Source organism: Anopheles moucheti, chromosome 2, assembly GCF_943734755.1.
Source record: "Anopheles moucheti chromosome 2, idAnoMoucSN_F20_07, whole genome shotgun sequence".
Classification (NCBI taxonomy): domain Eukaryota; kingdom Metazoa; phylum Arthropoda; class Insecta; order Diptera; family Culicidae; genus Anopheles; species Anopheles moucheti.
In genome coordinates this window covers 98,243,810-98,268,768 of record NC_069140.1, presented here as the reverse complement: position 1 = coordinate 98,268,768, position 24,959 = coordinate 98,243,810, and the positions used below count along the sequence as shown (strand labels likewise).

Genomic DNA, 24,959 nt, shown 5'->3' with positions numbered 1-24,959 from the left:
TTTTAATTATGGCTTCATCGTCTCAATTCGATGCTGCCACTGCACACAATCCGTGTACGAAAGGAAGAGTTACTGTACCGTGTCCGTAACTCGTGCCCGTATGGAAGTAGTAATTTCGAAAGGAAACGAGCGAATTGCTCGCGGGATTGTGTGATTGCTCGAAGCGCCCAACGGAATAGATGCGCGAGAACTTTCACTAGGGAATTGCAAACTGCGGAACTCGAGAATGTTGTACTTGCGCTCGCCACAGCTCCACCAAATCCGTAACCGCGATTGCTGTCGGGAATTTCGTGTGTATCTATATTCGAGCCGATTGTTTTTTTTTGTCGCTTTTACTGCTCCCAGTCTCTCGCACTGTAGTAGCGAGTCGGATTTTAATTAAAGCTACAACTGCACCGTAACATGCTGCACAGGATCAGAAAACACTACCCTATCATCAAGCTTCCCGGTCTGGTTTTTTTCGTTTTGGTCTGTACCTAATTTACAAACACACCACACAGCACAAGAAGAGGACGTGACTAATGAATATCGAACACAATATCGATCGAATCGATTGCGGGGTGTCTTAATCTTGTGTCGCAGCAGCGCAGCGCAAACAACGAGCTTCCGTCCATGCTGATTCATGACCTTTTTGGGAGCGCCTAGCACCAGAACCAGAAGCATTCCAATTCGTGCCGTGAAGCGTAATTGAATAATTGCGGTCAATCAGGGGAGATCAGCCTGTTCTGTACGTCTCTGCCAAACCCAAAGTCACCTTACTCTCTGGGGGTCAGTTAAAAGTCACAGACGCACTGATTTCAATTTTTAAGCGCTCTTACCGTACGCTCGTTGTCGCGTAGATAGGACGCGCCGATGGAAAGGCTAAAACACGCGTAACAACACTGTTGTACGCTGCTGATGGAGTTGGAGTTAGAGTTGCGAATAATTGTGGGTTTTTTTCCTCCTCGTCCAGCGGTACGATTTACGTATTTTTTTTCTTCATCTTCTCGTTTCGATCATTCGACGCTTCGCTTTACGAGTATCGTCTGGACGAGACAATAGCTGCGAGCTTGAACAGCACGGCAAGTGGTAGCAAGTTCGCACTTCCTTTCCTCCGCAGCCAAAGGGTGGGTACTTGCGGATGCGAGTTGCGATCGGCGTTGTTATTTTAATGAGTTGCACGAGATGAAGTCAACTCCACCGAATCCGACCACGAGAAGGTCGTTCCATCGGCCATCCGCCCGGCACAGGGTAAACAAAGTAAAAAGAAAAAAAACACGGCACGCAAAGAACATAAACATTCAACACCGTTCGATAATTACGTACGGTGTGCGCTGCGTTGTCGATTTGAAAAAGGGGAGAAACAGAGCAACCACCCCGACGAGTACAGTCAGTCAGACATTGGGAGATAGGGCGCTTTGGCGCTGACAAATCAACCGGGAGAAACATACGAAAAAAAAACATCGGGGTGCGTACGATTTGAAATGCAGATTAGGCACTGAGAACTACTTCAGGAGGCCACCGTGTTTTAGGGGGTGGTTCGACTTCCCCCTTGGTTCTATTTCACTTTTGCAAAGTGGGTTTGTTTTTATTTATTGATAAAGAAAGCAGTGAAAATATAACCTGGGTCCGGAAGAAGGAACATGGAACATTTTGGTGACTCAGCCTGTAATTCCTGCAAGTTCAGAAGCTTCCACCCTTCAGCCATGCTCAAGATAACCACAAACACATTAATCATTAATTTGTGCGTGCCGGTACGCCACTGTTTGCTCAGCATTATTTCAAGTGGTTGAAGAAATAATGATGCTATTTTGGACGTCCCCAAAACAGGTGTACTGTAAATGGTGTGTTGCACCAACCTTAATGATATGTATCGAAAGGGTGGCAAGAAGAAGGCTTTTCACAACACACCCCAACGAGAACAAGGCGAGAATAAGCAGCTATAAAAAATACTAACGTCGGGAATGTTTCTGCTTTTCCATCCACAGGATCGACACGTGAAGAAGCATGGCAATGGTGAACCGTTGGTCGACTCCTCGCAGGATTACGTGCTGCTGCTGGGCTACGAGAACCAAACGCACACCGTGCTGCGTTTCAAGCGCAAACTGGACACGTGTGACGTGGCGTACGACGTACCAATCACGGTAAGTGGTGGTGGGGTTTTCGGAATTCGGGGAGTACTACACCGTCTTCATTACAAGATAAACGATCGCGAACGTACATTAAGTGTCTTGCCAGTGTGACCTTTACGTGACCCGCTCTGATGCCAGACGGCGACATATTTATTCATCCTCTCATTACGACTCCTTCCTTGGGGCGTATCGAATTTTACTTGCGCAAGCTACCTATAGTCGTGTCTCATTACGTTTTTTTTTCGAAAATAACAATAAACACAATGCACTTCGGTTGGGGATTTTTTTTTTGTCGCATTAAAGAACGCGTCGGTGTGCGTGTATCATTGACCGCTTCTCCCTTTTTTTTGCATACGTTAACGTCGCTTCAAAAGTGGACGGCTTTAAGAGTACTTTAACGCTGCCACTTGCCGCTGAAAGCACTCGATCGATCTCGAACGTCTCCATTTGGCTTGACCGGGCTGGCCGTTGTGACATAAGGGCCACTGGGCAGCGGATTGAAAGCGAACGGTGCCCGAAGACAGCAACTGCATCAAAGGAAGTAGGGCACACAAAGTGTGTGCGAAAGGCTTGATCGATTTTGCGTGAAGGTGCAGAAGGGGATGCCCCGAAGGGAGAAACGCGCGTCGTGTGCATCACTCTTCAACGGGGGCTCACTGTCCGCGATTGTAATTAATTTCTCGTACGATAAAGTTGAGCGTTGAGCTGCGTCAGCAGTGGAAAAAAGACAACAACAAAAAAAAAACCGCGTTTACACCGCCGAGTGTGGCCGCAAGGTACCGAAAATCGATGCTGCGGTGGGCCCCAGCCACAACCACCTGCAAACCGGCGCCGGAGTTTCGGTGAAGCCGACGGTTGTTTACGAAACAATTCAACCGAGCGAGCGGCCGGTTGCTGCAAAGTCAATCACAAATCGTCCATCGTCGCATTCAGGTCGGTGGTAAAATGCGTGTACAAATCGAAAGCTATCGGTTGAAGCATGTTGTTTGCACACGAAACCGTTCAAATATTGATTTTTGGGGGTATGTCTTTAAAAGGGAGCCCGGGTTTTGCCGAGATTTCCGCACCATAAAGAGATTTCTTTATTTTGATAATGACATAATGCATGATAAATGAAAAGCGTTCAAAAAAAGAGCGTGCAGTTCATGTTCATATGAATTTTGTAAAGACTAGCTAATCAGCCCGGTTACAGGGCTATGCAACAGAATTCCGTTGTGTACGTAAACTCAAAGATGTTTAAAAAGAGGGTTTCTTCCCAATTGGTGGACATCATTTTATTTATTTTATTTATTTTATTTTTTTCTAATATAGTATATCCCCGTATACTAAATAGTATATCTCTAGTATACCAAATTAGTATTTATTTATTTTATTTCTGTCATTTCTTGTGTAACTTCCATTTGGTAAAATCATAGTACACATTAGAGATGAGAATAATCACTCTTTTCAAGGATTTGAATCAGAGTCAAAGAGTGGGTTTAAAGATTTGAAACCTTTATTCACTGTTTTGAGATTTATTAAAAGTATTACACTGCATTAAGGTTTTTACCAGTTCTTCATTCAAACTGTTCCTATTTTACTCAATGTTTATAATCCAACAAGAGAAACAACACATTTTACTCACTCTTACTAACCCGAAATCTCCTGGCGGGCATTAAAATTCAAAGAGAGTGACAAAACACGTTTGCTCACTCATCATCGGTGTTTACAATCTCAAAAGAGTGATAATACTCTTTTACTCACTCTTGCAGAGTGATTATAATCCAAAGAGTGATAAAACAGTTATACTCACTCCTGTGTGAGTTTCTAGTCGGCACAGAGAGTGAGAGTGAGTATAGGCACAAAAGAGTGGTTAAAGGAGTCATAAAAACTCTTCGTGCTGATTTATACTCATTCACTCTCTCGAAGGTTTCAAATCACTCACTCACTCTTACTCAGCGTGCACTTCTCTAGTACACATGGAAAAATAAATTTCTGGCGAGGGGATCATAGAAGGCCTAGCGAAAGAAAGGATGTTAAAGAAGAGCTGGGAAACCAAAAATGCTCCACGCACAAAAAAAGATCCAAGGGTGTTGGAAATAATGTTACCATGGAAACGTTTTGCGTCTCCTCCAACTAAAATTTATATAGCGGTTTTTTCAAGACCCTTTACTTTGTTATCATTTTTAAGGTTTATTAATAAATGAAAGTCGTTAATTAGGCTCATATTTAATTATTGTTAGCATTAAGGTAATAACAAATTGTTTAATACGTAGCAAAACATTTATGTTTGCCTTTGATTTGAACAAAAAAATAATATTATTATACCCAGATTTGTGATGGATCACCTTCATTTATAAATGAGCTAACCTAATCCCAATCTAAGCATCAAACCCATATGTTCGATAATAGCGGTCGATCGGTACGCTAATGGTTTGGAACACACCGTACCAACAAAAAACAGAGCCTGACCTGCTATTACATAAAATATTAAAACCCAATCCAACCGGCTATAATTACCAACAACAATCCACCGTCTCCTATCGATTCAGATTTTTCCTATCGCGTATAATTAATCGCACGTTCTATGCGCAACACGCCCGCGTCTGCTCATTTCCATAATTCGTTCACAATGTGTACACGTACACCCGCGTGACAACGTGCTGCAGCAACGCGATTAGATTGAAAAAAGTGATGTCCCAACCCAAATCGATACTATTAGGATAAATGGAGGGACCCCCACCCAACCTGGTGGTCACCTTTGGCTGCTGCAATCAATCATTCATGGAGCTCCATCAAGAACTCATTTGTTTGCTGCGGTGTTCGGTTGGATTCGGAAGGGGGATTTAGCCTTTGTTTTACAACAATTTTCGCCCTCGCGGTGCGCGACAAAAACCACCGTCACGTGTTTATGTGCTGTTCCAGTATGTGGGGAACACGCGACGCGGGTGTGTGACACTAACCCCGTGTAACCCCGAAAAGGTGTTTGGATGTTTCGCGGTAACCGATCGTTACAGCGTCGTTGTGGTTTAGAGGATGCGGTTTTATCTTCCACGTGCCCGGCAATACCGTTACCGAGAGCTGGGCATTTGCAACGTTACGTGAAGATTACGAGCAGATGCTGGGAATAGGGCTCCCAGAGGTCCAAAAAGAGTGCAAACAAAATTGCAATCGCGGTGCGTAATTAAAATCCATAAAGCGGCAATTTTCCATCCATCGGCACGTCGTATATGTGTGTCTGTGTGATTATCTTTCAATCAGCGAGTTTTCCGGCGCTCCATATCTAATCCCATCCCCTGCAGGATGGGGTGCATCTCTTTCACCGGCGCACATCGCATGCTGCACTTGCGCGACAATTATGCATTGCGCTTGGGCTGGGATTAAATAACATGTGTGTGCAATCTCGAGAAAGCACTCTTGCATCTGGGTCGGACACACTCTCGCTCTTGTGCGCTCGTTTTGCTCCGAAGGGCTTAAGTAACGTTTTATGCGATGATGCATCTTACATCCGCGGGAGAAAATAGTGCATCACGCGTAATTGATGCGCAATGTTAGAGACGTGCGTGTGTAGGACTCACTCACCAGCAGCAGCAAACACGAAACCAATTGTCCGGGGAAATTGCTGAGAATGGCTACTGAGCCTCGGGAGGATATTGCGTCGTTCGCACCATAATCATCATCATCATCATCATCATCATCATTTTTGCTGAGAAGAAGTTTCCCTACTACTGCGATGGGAACAACACGATGACTGGATGTCGATGCCGCTTCATTCTCAAGGTACTTCTGTCCTCGTTTTCTTCGTCGCTGTGGCTTCATGTGTTAATTGCAACCGAAGAACGGTAGCCAATCATGCCTGTAAAAGACCATTGGGGTTTCGTGCCGGAGGTTGCGGAGAAGAGTGGCTTCTAGTAGTAGTTTTGCTAATTATCGGCTGTGATCGATCATGCCAAACGAGACACCGAAATGAAGTCGTTGTTCTCATGCAACATTGAGGGGTGGCTTCAATTAAAAAAAAATAAGCTTGCAACAATAACTGAAGTAAGCTTCAGTAACTGGGAATTCTTTAAATTTACAACGTCTTATCGTTTGAGAAAATTTATCGTACCGTAATTTCATAGCAAAACGAACCGAATGGGGTTCTGGAAATGGTGGAATAGCGATGACAATTTTTCATTTAACACTATCGCGTGCTAAACGCAACGCAACGAAAGCGATTTTCACCGCCTCTGCTTAAGGGAAGAATATGGTTGTTTTCATCGTCCATCGAAAGAAGCTTCTTTTCTTGGAAAATATTTTCCCTTTTAGCCCTTTTTTGCGTTCCCGATAGTACACCGAACGGCAGCAGGATAAGGATGATGAAAAATGGTAAGAAAGCACAAAAGAAATCGATTGTCAATTATCGGGAAACGGGAGAGACGATGGTGGTGTGCGAAAGTTGCAAGAAAAGTTCGTCTCATAAAACGAGAACCCGTCTCTTCACCGGTCGGAAAAGTGGAAGGATGATCGCAGCCCGCACTGTTCGCCAAGCCCGAGTGTGTCACCTCCTCCGAGTTTCGATTAATTTCCTTTTTGCGTTCGATAGTTGAAGAAGCGACCGAACGTCACCACCGCGAACATGATTCGCTCTTGGGGGTTTTGTAATCAATTTCCGTGTCACGAGCAGCAGCAGCACCGGCAGCAGTAGTAGTACCGCGCAGAGCTAGGTCGAAGGCGTCAGCGACCTGCCGCTGCCAACTACTGCTGACAAGCTGGGAGATGGCGTTCGTTGTTTCCGAGTGAAAAAGACGCAACCCGCTCGACTCCCTGCCGGGGTGTGTAGAGGGAGTTGGATTCGTTTCGATTTTACTTTGTCTTTGTCGTGTCGTCAGTTTTAGAACACAGTAATTCGGTTTGTGGTGGGCCTCCCCCGGGCGCGCCACACTATACTGGGTGGTACTGTGGGGAAGGATGACGCTTTCGGAAAGCTACCGACGTGAAGATGTACTTTAAGCCAATTAGTAGAATAAATACCGCTTTATCCTCCATCCTGCCAATATGCCGCCGGGTGGGTTGTATTTTATGAATCTTCAGGCTTTTGGATGTCTTTGGTTTTCACAGTGGTTCACAAAAACTGGCAACACTGCCAGTCCGATTCCATCGCTGACTTTTCGCACTACGATCGACGGTAAGTCGACGGGCCAAAGAGCAGTGCAAACAGAATTGCCTGCAGGGAAAAAGGGGTTCTCTCGATACAACCACTCGAGCTTCGTGTAATCAGCATGCTCCACGTGCGCTCAATTAAATTGCAATTGGTTTGCGCTCCTTTCGGACGGCGCCGTGCCACGAAAGCGGAAAGGGAAAAGCGGAAGATTGCAATCATCACCGCAGCGCGTCCAGCGCAGAAGCCGATGATGACGACGACTGGAAACTGGAAACGATGGTGACGGTGTCAATTGCCTATCACTTCTGGACACACCGATAATAGTTGTCTAGATGTCTTCCGACGGACGGCCACCGTTCCCGGCACTGGGTGTCATTCCGCCTTTAGCCACCAGGCATTGGGCTGGTCAGAAATGAATTGCATTCCATCTTGCTGTACCCGTCCCGGGAACGTGCGGCGCGTGATTTCATCACACTGGCCACCAGCAGCAGCAACGTCGTCATGTACGTCATATGCACACACACACAGCGCCGGTTTGGTCGCCGCCGCCGGATCTTTGGTGGTCATCATCGTTGCCAACCTGGTGGTTTGCCCCTTCGGGGGATAAAGCTCATTGAGCAACACAACCACCACCACCCATTACCAAACCGATTGCAGCGCCGAGCAAGCAAGTAATCAACCCTTGCATCACGGGCGCCAGAGGGAAGATCTTGGCCAACATTTGCCAACGTGTGCTGAAGACAACCGGTGCGTGGTGTGTGTGGAGCCTTTTGGATTGTGTCAAGATTAAAGCCCGGAAGCACATTAATATATGGTTGCTCTTTGATGCTGCCAGGTGCTGCGGTTCGGAACGATCTCAACAATGACCACCACACCAGTGTTAGATCAAGACATTCCGGTCCCGCGCGTTAGACATGCTGTCACCACCAGTGTATGAACTCCAAGCGAACAACAACAAAAAAATAATTCGGTTCCATGTTTTTGTTGCTCTTTAGCCAGTAAAGTCTAGCTGTGAAACATTACCATAGTGCACAACTAACCTAGTACAAGCATCATAACAATGCCGTTTCATGACCGTTCTAGAGGACTTCGCCAGGAAGTCGAAAGCTTTCGGATAGTACTTCGGCCAAATCAGGATAGCAAACGATAAAACAGTCAACCCCGGTTTTGCTGGTGCAAGTTGCAACCCTACTTTTTGGCAGTTGGCCGGCACTAGCAAAAGTTTGTCCATATTCGGGCGCCAAAGTACACCCCTTGGGGGGGTTGCTGCTATCGTCTCCGTACGATCAATTATCTTAATGGGTCACTTATCTCGGCAATTAATTGGGGTGCATTGTTGTGATTGCACCCGGGCAAGGGATTTGTAGTCTAGTTGTGGTCGCACTATTACGATTCTAACATTCTTACTATTTGTAACCGTGCAAATAGACATGCAGCGGTTTTTCTCAGTGAGAAATTTCGCAAAGTAGCTCGAGACAATTTCGAGACAATTTAGCGCCTACTGAGGCTGTCAAATCATTACATTGTTTTTACAAGCCGGCTCGTTGTCTAGCTCCTAATGCAAAATCGAACGCATCAGTAGGCTCTGGCTTGCCCAAAATACGTGTCCTCATTCTTCTCATTGTTGAATAATTTCGTTTATAACCTACAACTTACAAAAGAATATAATTTTTAACACAACCTTCCAATCGATTTTTTATTTGTGTTTCTGAATCAATGACAGCCAACATTTCCTTTGAACGAATCGTGAAACAATTCCTTTCAGTAATTTGGAATGTTCTTTGCAGTTGTTACAATTACAACGAAATTTATTAAACTGTGTTGTCTAAAGATCATTATGCCCTTATTAGACGAGGGATTTTCGGTTGTCGTCTATCTGTCAAACTGCGTCCGTGTGGGGGGTTTGACACATAAATGCCGTCCTCTCGTGTAATAACGCTAGCTTCTGCAAACATGATTTCGTCTGTCACTGGCGAATAATTTCATATTTAAATTTTTCGTTTTTCGTGGGTGGAATGAAGTTTTTAAATGTAATTTGTTATTCGTTTGTTATTCTTATTTTTAAGTTGCTATAATAACCCAAAAATGTATAGTACATTCAATTAAGATATATGCTTAGCATAGGCTGCGAAATTGCAGTTTGAAACCGCAAACACTGATAAGAACTCCCGCTGATCAAAAATCGCAACGTTGCACTCAGCCGCTCGTGTGGTGTGATGGCTGGTCTCATTACCGTGTCCTCCTTTTTTATTAGCGGTGTCACTTTCTGCAACAGGAGCAAGTAGGAGTCCTCGTCCATTCTGGCAAAATTAAGCCAGTCGGTAGGCTCCAGTCGCAGCTCTGTCATCATGTTTGTGTGTGATAACATGTTCCGCTTCAAAAACATTCGTTTGCACCATTTTTCGCGTTTCTTCGGCATCGGTTGGAAGGCAAATAATGCCGCTACAGCCAGCAAAACGTCCTCTTCGATATCCATGCTATATGCGATAGAAAAGCTCACTCAAAGGAAAACAACGCGAATGTAAACAAACCGCCACTTTGACAGATAAACGACTGTCCGAAGCAAATCGGAACCGAGCGTGCTCAATTCCGATTTTCGGACCGTCGTTTATCTGTCAGACACGCGATCGGCAAAAATGACAGATAGACGACAACCGAAAATCCCTCGTCTAATAAGGGCATTAGTTTCTGTTGTATTTATGTATTTTGTAGTTACACCGATATCTGCTCTTGCTGTTTCCTCCAAATTTCCGACTGACGCTTCCTATTCTTGCAATCTTGCGTTTTGACAGTTACTGTAGTACAGTGCTGCCAGAACCATCTGTAATACGTAACTTGCATTCTGGCAGATATTGTAGGGCAGTGCTGCCAGAAACATCTAATAATATGTAACAATTTCTTACCTTTATAACACACTCTAACGGAATATTTTACCATTTTCTTTCAGAACGATACGATGCGCGTGATCTATATGTACCACAACAAGGAACCACACACGGCCGGCAGCCTTCCCGATCCGGTCGAAGCGTTCAAGCAGGCCCGCTCGCTCTTCCTAACCCAGCGGATCAACCAGGCACCGCTCAAACCGGATCCACGGCTCCGGACGATGGAGTTGCTCAATCAGGACGTAAACTTGCCGCAGGGTGACGGTACCCTGCACTGGTGCAAGATGTTCAAGCTGAACGATATCAATCGCAAACATCATCTGATTAGGGTAAGTTAGTACACATGTGTGATGTGTGACTTTCGTCCCAATCGAAACGGCCTAACGAACCGCCAAAATCACTCGGCTCCGGACCACCAACTCCAAAACTTGCTGATGACTGTAAACGGGGGGGCTATTATTTATCTTTCTGGCTCTGTTGTTGTTCCGCACAGTGTCTCGCTTGGGGTGTCCACCGTACAGAATACGAAAGATCTCTCCGGAGTTCTCCCCGGAGAAGTTTATTTATTCTTATCCGGTTAACGGGACGTCTAAACTTTTGCGCCGGAAGATCTTTACGTATTCCGAAGTCATCGTCGTTCGTTGTACTTCCAATCCAGGTCCAGGGCTCTGCTGATGTACCGTGATTATGTATAAGCCTGCAATCAAGTGGCGGGAGCCAAAGTTTGATTACCCCTTTTCTGAACCTGTTGAACTCTCGCCGGTGTAAAGCACCTCCTGCTTGTAGACATTCGGGCAGGGTCATCACGTCTGCCGCCGCTATCTGTTTCACTTTATTAAATAATCAAATCCGTTTCAATTTACAGCAACAAAAAAACCAACATGATTGTCCTCATTCTCCCCACAATTCCCAGCGTCATTTGGTTGGGCCATAAAGTCCATAACGGCATGCAGCTGTTCGGGCTATCCTATACGTGATGGTGATATCCCTGCCTGCCGAGATGAACTCACAAATTGGAAGCAATTCAAGGAATGCTTTTAACAAACACTGCGCTCGTTTTGATTGCAAGTTTTTCGCCAAACCTTTTTCCAGCGCGAGAGCAGCATGTGGAAGGAAAAGTTCTTGTGTCCACTTGGCCCCAAATGTCGACTCATCAGCGAAAATCGAAATCACTAAAACTCGCTCCATTATCGTCATCTGTGGTTGGGGACTATGAGACGGGATGGGCTGAGATTTTGCCGTTTTCCTTCGCCGGAACGACCATTTGCTCCCGAGTTCGACTTTGAACCGTTGTGGTGCATTTCCCTGGATGTGTTTGTGTGCTTTTTTTGTTTTGGAATGCATGGCTTCTAAATTCCTGGCCGTCCTGGTGCAGTGTGCTATGCACATGGGTCCGTTAAAAGAGCAACCGCACCGCTTCGTATCCTTATCGTCCGGCGGTACGCTCGGTGAACTTTCCGATACGCCGCAGATAAAGATGGTCAACCGGTTTGGCAACACATATCGTTCCCCCCAAGCACTGCTGAGCACAGGGATCTTGCATACAGCGTCCAGAGGCCAAAAAAAAAAGAAAGAACGGGAGATACGAACACAATGAACTAAAGGCAACCCCATTATCTTAAAACAACACCCATCATCTGGCAAAACAGAGAGACGACCGTCCTTTTGCCGGTCGTCGTCGTTCGGTGCAAATGTCATCCCTCTGGAGAGGACTGTGTGCAGCGGTCCCAATCGGTGGGAGTTTCGGCAATAGTAAAGTCCTGTGCCCGTCCTGGTTTCTCGTCCTGGTCACCTGTTTGGGAATTTTCCCGGCGATGTGGTATGGGACGGGCGTGAGAGCGGTTAGTTGATCGTTGTCGTACATAATTGTATGCTTCATCATCTCAATCGGTTTTGTTTGTGTCTTTTGCACGGTGAGACGAGATTGCGAAGAACAAACTCGGAATGAATCATGCATGTGTGTGTCTTTTGTTTTTCTAGCTGCTGTATAGAGGTGGTGCTTTTGAATGTGCAATGCATACGGAATGCAAGATGCAACGTTTTTTTTTTGTGAAAAACTGTCTAGGGACGAGCAAGTGCTTGAGTTAAAAATATTTCCACCCACCATGCCTTCGTATCTGTCTATTACTTACTGGCGTGATATTGTACAAAATCACAAAAGCATATTAAAATAATTTTATTATTTTTATTTATTTATTTTATTTATTTATTCCATATTATCATATTTATTTTTTTTTTATTTTTTATTAAATAACTGCATAAATTTGTGTAACCCTGTACAGATTTGTTATTTTTAATTTTTAATGCCTTAAAATTATGTTTATGGTAAAAATGAATATATTTTAGGGTTCCATAGTTTTTACAAAAATTTGATTACATTTTAATTCACTCAGTGCCTCGTCTTACTATTTACCATTTGAAATTATTCACCACTAGCAATTCTTAATAAATAAACTTTCTCTTATATTGCATCCTGTAGCAGTAGTAGAAGAAGAATATATTTGATTGCAACATTAATTAGTATAGTGTACACATTATTTGATAATTATGTAACGGGTTCAAATCTGTCTTTCCTCGTTATTTGCAACAAATCTTTGAGCTTGTCGTTGTTGATTTTAGTTACCGAATGTTTAGGCGTTGTGACAGGAGTTGTGCGGGGAAAAAGCATTTGAATATAAAAACTCCCATTTGGTTAAAGGAAAAGTAGGGAAAAAATAATAATAAAGAAACCAAACAAAATCTAAGTCTAATCCTATTCATAGTTTTAATCTTAGCTAAGCTTAACGTTGTAATTCAAGGTTAGTTTTGTTAGATATTGTTGAATGGTGTTTATATTACAATCTTTGTGAATTAAAATATTGCATCCTGTCAATTTAAAAAAAAAACTACTTAAAATGCGACGTTTCTTTAATTCATCGCTTGTACTCAGCTCTCATTGAAGGTGGATTTTCCCCATTTTCATTTACCATTTGCTTCAATTGTGTTGATTTTGAGACCCATTCCGTTTACATTACATTACAAATCACAACCATGTTACACCCGTTAAACAACACATTCAAATAAAATGGTGTGCCTTTCAATACTCTTCGGTTCGATCGTCTCCGATGAGAGGCGCATAATTCCTCCACCGGGGCCTGCTTGCGCAACCAACCCAACGCGCGGTATTGTGAGCTGATGCAGTAGAGTGCAGAAAGTACATAAGAAAACAAAAAGTTGCAATAAAAACAGAGCAAATATGCTCCAAAACTATTGCACACCGACCGACTGATGGGCATGCCGCTGCTGCGTCCATTGCTACATGTCGTTGTTTGTTTTATTGATTTGCTGATATTTGAAATCGTTTCCAGTATGAAATTGGTGGTGCTGGCAGAGATGGAGCGGTTTGATGAATGCTGTAAGTTTTAGTTTGCTTTTTGCCCCCGTTTCAGTCAGTCTTTGTCGTTCACTTCCTGCTAACGGTCGCGGGGTTTAGGTAAAGGAAAGTGTCGATTCACTCCCGACATGGTCACATTTTTTTTGCTCGTCAAACTCACCCCAGAAAGGTGCCCCCCAGTTAGATTAAGGGATGCAAGGGAGAAGGGAAAAAAAGCTATTGTTATCACACTTTCTCATGTCCACTCTCCCCTGTCGGTTGGCGGTTACAAGCGTGTGTAGCCATTCAGTCTGGTCTCGATGTTTTATGGGCGATGAAGAAGGAAAAACGATCGTCAGGCGGAAAGTGCATTACGCGAGCACTGGCAAAAAAAAACTGTACAAACGTTTTGCAACACCGGCAAACTGTTTTCAGTTTGCCGTGGGTAAATATTGAACAACACATGCCCCGAACGTGTGGCTGGGATTGTGCTGGGAAACGGCCGCCACCACCGTAGCGACACCTAAACACCCAGTGCACTGCATATGTTGCAATATGACAACACCGCATTACCCAGAGTGCGGTATGGTGCAGTTGCATACGGTTGCAATTTTTGTCATTGACGGCAAACGACAAATGCAGCGTAAAGAAGGGTTTGTGTTTTTTTTTGTTTTGGCCTCACCGCTTATTTTTAAACATTGGCATGAAATGGGGAAATTGAATGTTAATTTTGTTTTCCACCAGCCTTGCCGGATGGGAGTAACCTTCCGATGCGGCGAATAGAAATACTTTGTTACCCGTGAAGGGAAATGATTGTGTGGGGAAGGTGTATAAGGAAAACAAAAATATTTTCTTTAAGGTTCTCAAATTTTTGTAGAAATAGGCATATTAATACATACTCAAAGTTCGTGTCATAATTTTTAGGGCAATTAGTTTTTTTAATTCGCTCAGTAATTCAATTAATTCAGCAATTAGTAATTGCTTCATAACTAACTACAAAATCACTAAAGGGAAATCATTGCTTTGGATAAGCATTCTCGTATCGAAATCGGTCAAAAATACTGTCCAGTGATGTAAATGGTAATTATATTTATATAAAGCTAGTATTTTTTTTACTGTGTGATTGATCTTGTAAATTAATTATCACATTAAATATCATTAAATTAAATATCAAATATCAAATATTGTTTCTTTTTATCGTGCAATATAATTGTTGTTATTTTCTTTTCTCGCTTTAATTTTATTTCTAAAAAAAAATGAAAATAATGCATAAATGTGTTAATTACCTCAGATACGTAGTACTCAAACGCAACCCGAATATAATAATTTTACAGAAACAAAACAATTAAAAAATAGAAAAACAATTTGCAAATACTTCTATTTTTCTCGAGTACTACCACATTTCCACTATGTGAAAATATGAACACGACCAGTAATAAGAAAATTGATGAAATATTTTGCATTTTGAAGAGTTTTTATCTATTTATTTTATTTTATTTTATTATTATTTTATTACCTTAATCCACCATTAATCATAGCTATCGAAATCAACTCCGCTTTCAGCTCAATCGCGATGACAGTTAAAATATCTGCAAACTATCCCAAGCTATCATTGTCGCTACAGAACGATTGTCCGTTAAATTTAATTTCCTCGTTTTGTTTTCCCTCCCACATCCCAATCGCATTCTCTCCATCGAGCAGTAAAGGCTGGCAGTGGCTTTAAGCTCGCATTCATGTCGAATGATCACGTGTCGGTGTTTCCCTATCCCAGTAGCCTGGTTTAAAATGCCCTCCGGGCCAGGGGGAAAAAAGCGGTTCTCATCCTTTGCTCCCATACAAACACACACACCGCTTTGTGCTATTGTCTCCCACACGGGGGAAAAGTTTTGCATTTTGCACTAGGAACTCATTTGACGTTTGCATTGCACTGGGGGGTTGTTTTTTTTTAGTTGCTTCTCTTTCAGGAGACAGAGGATCACGGCGTTCATTCGTTCTTGCTTTGCTGCATTTATACGCGGAGGAAAAACTACCACAAATCGCACTCGCCTCGACCCGCAGCACGGCGTTTCGATAACAATATCGTTTAAATAGGATCCATTTTAATTATTGATTGCCCGTTGCTTAAACACTTGACGACGTACCTTTTGTTTACCAGTTTTCCTATCCTTACTCCACTTCTAACTAATGTGTTTTTGTTTTGCTCATTTTAAATCTGTTCCATGTTCCATGGCCTGCTCTACATTTGATCATTTTATTTGCAACCTTTTTTCCTCGCTTCGGTTCGTTCGTTCGTTCGCACATGTTTTTGTCCATTTTTATTTCGCTTTTACCGCTTCGAAATGGCAACCGTTGCAATTTATACGTTCACGTATGCGATTTGTCGCTGCACAACGCGACAAATGATGGGGCACCACCAGCATCAATGCAACCGGTCACAAATCGTCGTCGGTCGTCGATTCATGGCTGTGGAAACAAAGTAAAGCGGGAGCTTTCCCGACCGACCGACCGTGTTGTGTGTCATTAAATTACTTTTTCGTGTACCGGATCTGGCATCGAATCGTTGGGAAAACCAAAAATGCAAATCGATACGCCGCCCCCTCCGCGTGAAATGAATCCCTCACCATCAATTGTGTCGTTATTTGCAGTCGTTTTAAATTTTCCCTTCACGGCCGGCAATGGCGTTTTTTTCCGGAGCCTTTGTTTGCACTTGTTTTCTTTGCAAAAATGGTAGTGTTTTTTTGTTTTTAGCTTTTCCCTTAACAGATCGCTCTTAAAGGCAACTGCCCACATGTTTACAGACTGTACATGTGTGTTTAAATTCTCGCTGCACTTGGCCCTAGACAGGGCGATACTAACAGTGCATACAGATTGTAAATAAATTGTAATTAATTGGAAAAATTGTATCTCGACCTCGTTCGGAAAACTGTTTTCCACCGTTTGATGTTCCCGGTGAGGGTTTATTTGATTTTTCTCCAAGGTCCTGGCTGACTGGCTGGTAAAACCTTCATGTTCGAATGAGTGGCGCACCGTGATGTCAAACGGCAGGTTTTATGAACGGACAGACCGCTTTGGCGAGGGTTGAAAATTAAACAAACCAAATTAAACATCAATCACAACGCGCGGAAGGTCACAACTGTCCTTGACTAATGTTTTATCGTGCCGTTTCATTGGATTTTTATCTCTTTTCTCTCTTCCGTTTCATTGCAGTACGAGCCGGTGTTTGATTCCGGTACGAGTGCCTCCTACGTCTATCACATGATACTGCACGAGTGTCAAGGCTCGTCGCCGGAGCTGGAAATTATGTCACGTGAAAATGGTTGCCCGTGCTATCGGGCGGACAAATCGATTCTGACCTGCAACTCGATAGTGGCGGCATGGACGCGCGGTTCGGAGGTAAGTCGTTACAGTGCACATGAAAACATTTTCCCGGGGTTTTTGTATTCCACCAATGGATTCGTTTGATTAGTCCATGATGGACCGGTGAACTGTCGAATGGGGAATTAGTTTGTCATGGTGGATGAATAAATCTGAAATTCAAAATAATTATCAAATATCGCTAGAAAATTGGTATCATGTTTGGTTCGAAAACGAAATCGAGTTCATTGAGCAATCTTTTACAACGTTTATTTTTAGATATCGATTTATCATAATTAACAAGCTCGAATCATACATATTATCACATATTCAAACATCTGTTTTCGAAGGGATCGTTCATATAATGCGCCTTAATTAGTTTCAAAATAACATTTGTTTGCAAAAAATGTACATAAATGTCAATTATTTTCACAAATATAAATGAAAACGTTTTTTTGATGCAAAAAAAAATACGAAAATGTACAAATTTGATTAAAAATGTCGCTTGGGAGTTCATTAGTTGAAATAATTTTCCAAAGCTTGCAAATCATCCAAATTATTTTCACAATGGACATACACCAGGTTTACTAAGTCCTGGTCCGGCTCAGGATGAAATCCCCTAGTCACTAAAAGTCCCGAACAAAAGACGATTAATATTTTATTTATTTTTATCCGTCATCCTTGTTATGTATGAGCAATCCGTGAGAATATTATATTCCCAGCACCTATACTAATGCTAACACTTGTACTCTACACTGTTTCGTAATAAATGGACGTACCCTCAAAGAAGAAGGCCTTTTAACCCTTATATTCAAACTGGCAGTTATTTTTTAATATGAAAATGATTTCCTACCTCTTTTGTGATTAAATATTGTTCAACCTTGATAACATTTTGAAAGATATATTGGAAAATAATTGTTTTCAATAAAAATTTATCATTTATGTTTACATCTCTTTTCGAAGTAATCAAAAATTTGTCCCACCAACGTGCGTGATAAACTTTCCTGCTCAAACACACGAATGCACGCGGGGCCCATTTCTATTGAAATGCTGTTTCTTTTGGGATACACGTGCCGTTCGTTTCGAGGGTTGATTAACAGTAATCAAAACTAGACAAAAGGGCAATAAAAATAAACGCATCAAACTCATATTTCATTTGCCACAAAAACGAAAATGAACCAAAGCATTGGCTGCTTTGATGTGACGGTTTTCCGTTTCTATTCATCCCATTGTCATGTTGTCGTACCTTACGCAAGCAATGAAACAAATCAAACCACAATCATGTTCGCGTTCCTTAAAGAGTTCTAGACCTTTTCCCCCCGTCCTCCTAACCTCAATTAGTGAGCGAAAAATACAGTTCGATGAAATTGAAACACATAAAAAGGAAACCGAAGGAACTGCCAAAGCTCTTGCGTGCGTGCATACCTCCTCCGGAATGGAACCATTTACAGACTGGCGACCAACTGGGGGGGAAATGGGCGACCACACCTGCGACCTGCCTAGTCGTGCGATAGTGTATGGCGGGATTTGGTTGGTTTCTTTCTTCGGCGCTATTTTGGCACAAGCAAACCTGCACGCCGTGGGGAAAAGCGGGAAAAACTTTCCCCCCTGTTCTTCCATCGCCAAAGTTCCAAAGCGTCATGCTGCGTAGTAAATCGGTTACCATACGATATTTATGTCCTGTTTTTCTTTGCCAGTTTTTCCCGACCCACCCCGCCGATTTTTCCACCATAAAACTTTATGGATTTCAATCAAAAACCTATAAAAAAGCGCGCTAGAAAATCGGACCACCACGTGGAAAGGGGGGGATCGTTGGCAAGCGGCATGTTTTTCTCGCTCTGCCCGTTAGTTTTTTCCATTCCGATGCTTTCCACCATTTCCATTGTTTTCCACCGGAAAAAAATGTATGTTTTTCGGGCTTATTTATAAACATTGGCACAGGAACACACAATTTCACCATGTTCTCGCGTATTGGTTTGGTGGGGCTTTCCCCCAAAGTTTCCACTTGGGAAGGCCCAACGTTTGTGGGGTGTTTCGTGTGGTGATATTTCCGCTGTTGTTTTGGGCCCGCTATGTGCTTGTGCTATCAATATTTTTACGACTTTTGTTATTTGCTTTGTTTTTTTTTTGAGGAGTGAGCTTTATTCTCCCTTTTTCCGTTCGAGGAAGGGTGTGCGAGAAGAAAGCGGTGGAACTTACTACCGCTCGGACATGGTTTAAGGTTCATTTTGGTTCAGCTGGGTGCGATTGGCCCCGGGCAGAAGGTCGCTGGGTAATAAATAAATTTTCTTGGTTATTGTTTTTTAATAGAGCCTCTGTCCGACTGCGTTTTGAAATGGAAGTCTCATTCAGGACCTTTTGGCAAATTCGTTTCATGACCTAATTTTCCCGTTTTCTTCTTTCGTTGTCCATTTTTCCAGGGCTTTTCATTCCCCAGCCAAGTCGGCTATCCGCTCGAGTCGAATCAGGCGCGATTCTATCTAATGGAGACACACTACAGCCTGTCCGCCAATGAGTACACCTGGCCACCGAAACCGAAGGCAATGGTGGACAACTCGGGTCTTCGGCTGTTTTACACCAGCACGCTCCGAGGACAGGACGCGGGCGTCCTTTCGGTCGGTATGGATCCGAACTGGAGACATATCATCCCACCCGGGCAGGAACACGTCGTCTCCGAGGGTCACTGTGTGGGTGAGTGCACACAGCGGGCATTCGCCCGGGACGGTGTCCACATCTTCGCCGTCATGATGCGGACGCACCAAATAGGGCGTCAGATCAAGCTGCGCCAAATCCGCCACCGCGAGGAGCTACTCCCGATCGCGCATGATCGCAACACCGACTGGAACTATCAGGAGTACCGGCGATTATCGACACCGGTGCGAGTCCTACCGGGCGATCGTCTGATAGCGGAATGCATCTACGACAGTTCGGCACGGGCCGCTATCACACTCGGTGGGTTGACAACACGGGAAGAAACCTGCCTGGTGTTGGCACTGTACTACCCCCGCCAGAAAGAACTCACCACGTGTCACTCGCTGCCGAGTTTACCCACCGTTATAAACTCGCTCGGCATCAATGAGCTAGTGCCGTAAGTATTGAGATGACGTTTTAAACGTTCTTAAAAGTCCGGATGTTAATAGAAGATCATTTTTCGATTAATATCTTCACAGAGGATCCAACCCGGTGCGGATCGCATCACCACCCGAGCTGTCTGGGATGACCCTCGAGACGCGCTTGATTTCGTACGACTGGCGAAACAATTTCCGCAGCTTCCAGTACGTCACCAGACGAGGATCCTTTAAGCCGTTGTGCTGGAGCGCCAAGAATCAGCCAATGCCGGTAAGCGTTATAGACGAGAGCTCTGTAATTAGAGTTTAGATATTACGATACCAGGTAGAGCGCTTCAAAATAATTCTTCGAAAGCAGTTAATAGTTCATTCAATAGAAACGGTTCAAATATGAATGTACATTCAAAGCGAAATTGTTTAATTGCATTTATAATGCAGCTCTCTACTCACTGCACTTTATTGCCAATCACAGCATAAGCAGTTAAATGGCTAATTCAATTGTTGTTTGATTACCCTGCTCAAAGCATTCCGGGAAATGCCCGCATAACGGTCGTAACAAATCGATCGATTCAATCAAAAACAACAAAATCCTTCGGTATTAATGTTCGAAATGATACAAATGAAAAAGCATTCATTTAAAAACGGGTAAACGAGTCGAAAGCAACAACAAACGTTTCGCTCTTTTCGTGTCCGGTTTTTAAAGCGCCGGGCACTGCACGGCACCGCATCGGACCGCTTCCGAACCGAAGGAATACAAATTTGATTTAAATAAATGAAATATGTACGGTTCAATCCTTCCGTATTTCACAACGGCGGTATCCTTGCTCGGAGCAGAAGTCCGTCCTGGAAGCTTCAGTAACCGGACTTCAGTCCTACACGCAGCTTCATGCAAAATTTATTCATTCTTGCCTTCGTCTGTTTTCCGTTCTTCTCCCGGCACACCTTTGCTATGAATTCCATACCGATCGAAATGCAATATGTGCAATACCACATACCCACACACACATACACACCAATTTCTCACCGCTTGAAGCAAACGAGTCAACGTGTATTGAACGTGGAAATGCAACATAGTTCTGCAACCGAGAAAAGCCCCTTATGCATTAGAGGGTTTGCTTGAGAGAAGCCAGCGTGCGTTTGTGTGTATGCATGCATTTCCTGTTTTCCTGGCCACTAAGCCAGCTTAGCTTCCGAGCTTCCGAGTGTGTGGGAAGGATTGAAGGGTTGGAAATAAATTTTATTGATAAGCACCCAGCTGGCAGTCGATGAATGTTGCACCGGCTTCCGAATCCATGCAGAATTTATCGGGCCTGACGTTGAGTTATGGGCCCTTGCACGGTCCCGTGCCGTATACCTGTTAAGAGTTTCATTCGCAGGCCCACCAAGCAATGTGGGCCAATTATTAGCAATAAAGCGGAGGCATCTTTTCGCAAAGCAATGGTATTTTGTGTCACTAGGTTTGTATCTAAATTCCATTTTCCTTCTTTCCTCTACCGCGCACCACGCAGGGGACGGAAAATCTGGAAGGGTTCGCACCGAACATCACCAAATCGTACAAGCTGATACGATCGTGCAGCTTCGTTGGAAGTACGAACGTCGCCAACGTGTTCTTCCAGAACCGGAACCGCTACGTGACGGAGTCGGAGACAAGCGTCGACCTCACCGGGGTCGATGATGGTGACGATGACGATATCGATAGCAACAACGTGATAGAGGGTGCCGCCCGGAGTAAAGTGTCCCGCAGCTCCGTCACGGAGTCGATGGGTTTGAGCGGTGGGCCAGCCACGTTCCGTCCATTGGCCATCGCAACGAAAATGATTGCATCGCTGCTCTTCATCATCGTCGTGCTCAACTCGTTCCGGATAGCGACGGTGTAGAGCGGGAACGGTGCCCCACCGCGGGAGAGAAGTTGCGACAACTTGCCGCTGTGTTAGATGCATCAAATCACCAAAGAGTCCTAGATTCGACGACGCCGTGCGTTCGATGAACGATTGCGAGCATTGTGTAAATACAGCATCCCGGGTATGTAAGTGAGTGTGATTGTCCAGGGGAGGGAAAAAGGAAGGGATGATGGATGGAAGAATGATCGTTTTTCGGGTTTTGTGCCGGAAAACTGTACCGCTAAGCAATGATTACCGGGGTTACCTTGTATTCCACCAGGTGGAAAGATTGTCTGTTTACTTTGTCTTTATTTAACTGCAAAACTCAAGTAGTTTATAAATGTTGTAAAAAGTGTTGGAAGAAGAGCAAAAGGTGAGAAAAAGTGGATAAAAGTCACAGACCGTGTGCGCAACGTGCGTAGTGCATCGAACCTTATATTGAGAAGAAAAACGCACAACAATGCCGAGACAGAGGATATAAAGTAGAGGAAAAAAAATCCGTGTCAAAAACATAAATCGATACACATAGAAAATGAGGCAAAAACAAATAAGCTAAACAAGCAGCGATAACTTTTTCCCCTTTTTTCACTGTACATAGCCTAGCCAACAGTTTTGGCATCTGTTTTTTTTTTTGTAAATAGCGCCTTTTTGTAAAAAAAAGAAGAAGAAATCAAGAAAAGTTGTAGATGAACGTGAAAAATAAGGCATAAATGCAACGAGAGGAGAAAACATTAAAAAAAACTAAGTAGGAAGCAAAAAGTGAAAAAACAAAAAGATAAAAAAAAACCAATAGAAAAACAAAAAACAACTAAAAATGTTCTTGTACACTCGGTAGCAAATGGTGCAACATTATAGATGTCAACGTGGTAGTGTAATTTAGAAAAAACAAGAAAAAGCGAACAACCGTCATGCCAGTAAGCAAAAAAACGAAGGTGAAAACAAAAACACACTAAAACAACTGTGAATAATAATAGCATCGGTGTCTCTGTGAGTGCTGGGTAAGGTTGGAAAAATCATACAACAAAAAAAAAATCAACCCCAAAATAGTGCGAATTAAATACACGTATTTGTGCGCTTCGAAACAATGTTTCGTTCGCGTATTGGAACAGTGTCCTGATCGGGCACTGCTAGCAAAACCGTCAACCGCGGTTTGATGTGTTGCTAACGCCATTAAAGATTGTAAAAGAGCCACCCTATTTTTTATGTTCATCTGTTACACACTACCTAGCGGGGGATAAAAACGGGATGTCCATGTTTTGCTATCCGTGTCTGTTATGAATGAAGCTGTGTGCCCACTGTTGAGTCAAGTGTTTTAATGAAAAGTGAGCAACCGCGACGCAGTTTGTACGCAACATGCGAGCTATGCGTGAGAAGGTAAGGGACACCCAACTACCGAAACTACCTGAACTTTATCTTCCTCTCTTGCTCTCCCTCTATCTGTCACTAACCGTGTGTGTGTGTGTGTCTATCTGCTGGGGGGAAAAAGGGGAAACGAACGCGTATGTATGTAAAATATTGTTACAACAAAAGTAAAAGCGAAAGCCGTCCTCTTCCATCCGACGGGAACGAACGAAGTGGCTTTCGTTAGGTTTCGACACTAATCTGTTTGAGTTTTGCACTACACATACTTCTAAGCAGCTGTTACGGTGGAGCCTTTTCCTTTGCCCGGTGGATGGAAAGTATATAAGCAAGTGACTCTTCACACGTCCCTTTACCTCAAAGCCAGCGTTTATTGGCCTTATCCTTTTCGATTCCTTCCTTTTCTTCCTTTCTCATCACGAGTCAAACGGTTAAGTTCTTGGACACTTCAGTCTAATTTTAGTCCCCTTTATGGGCCAGCTCCCGGTCCATTATCCTTCGGTCAGCTAGTAAACTGGCGAGAGACAATCATAAAAAGAAATCGCTCAACTTTATAAAGTCACACGTAAAACATTAACCTGTGAGCGGTAGTGCGATCGATTAGCATGCGATGGGAAGTCGTTGGATGAGAGAAGCAGGCGTTGAAGCAGATGTGATGAAAATTTGCTGACCAAATGGTAATGGAAGCTTTGAAACTATTTTATTTCTAAAGTGGTTTGTCCTCATCTCTACATTTTTCATTTCTAACATCTTTTTGTTTGATTTATTTCCTTTTTGTTTTTTTGTTTTGAATACTTTCAACTAATTTATTTTTCTTTTTCATAAGTATGTTATTTTTTTGTCATTTTCCTTGTTTTTTGTATTGTTTCATGATCTTTATTTATTTTTCTTTTAGGCTGGTTTGCAATTGATCAATCATCCTAGAAACAAAGAAATGCAAACAGAAAAAAATGGCGAAGAAGAAACTAATAGGAACGGATGGAATGTAAAGATTATATAAATCTTTTCACTTGTGATACAGTGTGCAGAATGTTTATGAAATTGGGATAGAGAAAACGAAACATCGTATGATCGTCTCGCGTAAGCACTAACAGTAGTAGCAAAAGTAGCAGTAGCGAATAACAAGTAGCCGTGAAACTTTAAATTACTTTCTCTGCTAAGCGAAAACAATCCTCCAATTGATCATGCTTCAGGTGTGTGTAAATATGGCTGTAGCAAAGTAAGGTTCGCTTCTTACGTACGGAACAGCTATTTGTTCTTTCTCTTTTTTAGTTTTCCCTCCGAATCTCTGAACCCACTTTTCAAGCTTATGTGAAGCTGCTAGGCTGCTGCCAAACGATCTGCTAAGTAATTTCCGAAGCGCATTTGCTCATCTGTTTATTGCCTTCCTGTATGCTAACGTCGAGCAAGGAAGACACTTTCTCTATGTTCGGAGTGAATTTTGGTCTCCCACCGATGAGATAAGATAAGGTGCAGTGTGCATGCGTTGGGCGTAACTTTTAGTATGTGTATTTCGATGCCACTCACCTTACAGTAAATGGAACGCAACGTAAGTCTGTCCCTAAAGGAAGATAAAATATACACGGAACGCATATGAGGCGGTGGAAAAGGAAATGGGAGCGGCATGGTAATAAAAGAGAATACAAGAATGAATTTTGAACCACGTCAAACGATAAAGGGAGAGAAAACGAGGCAACAAGATAAGAGTAACACTACATAGAAATAAACACACCAACTGTATGCAAAACAAAGTAAAACTATGATGAAAAATGGACTAATGATTTATTTTAGGAACAATACAGAGCGTATTGGAGGAATACGAAAAAGT

At 43.2% G+C, this 24,959-nt stretch overlaps 1 protein-coding gene across 2 annotated transcripts in view; it reads left to right on the top strand.

Moving 5' to 3' along the window:
- Window positions 1-22,832, top strand: part of LOC128298853 (MOXD1 homolog 2-like) — a 154,643-nt gene extending 131,811 nt beyond the window's left edge. For both annotated transcript variants that reach the window (XM_053034650.1, XM_053034651.1), the window contains exons 3-8: window positions 1,968-2,123; window positions 10,181-10,447; window positions 16,678-16,863; window positions 19,245-19,912; window positions 19,995-20,163; window positions 21,401-22,832. In XM_053034650.1, coding sequence (XP_052890610.1) covers window positions 1,968-2,123; window positions 10,181-10,447; window positions 16,678-16,863; window positions 19,245-19,912; window positions 19,995-20,163; window positions 21,401-21,769 — 1,815 coding nt within the window. In that variant the 3' untranslated portion in view covers window positions 21,770-22,832. The remainder of the gene's footprint in view (window positions 1-1,967; window positions 2,124-10,180; window positions 10,448-16,677; window positions 16,864-19,244; window positions 19,913-19,994; window positions 20,164-21,400) is intronic.
- Window positions 22,833-24,959: the final 2,127 nt, after the last annotated feature.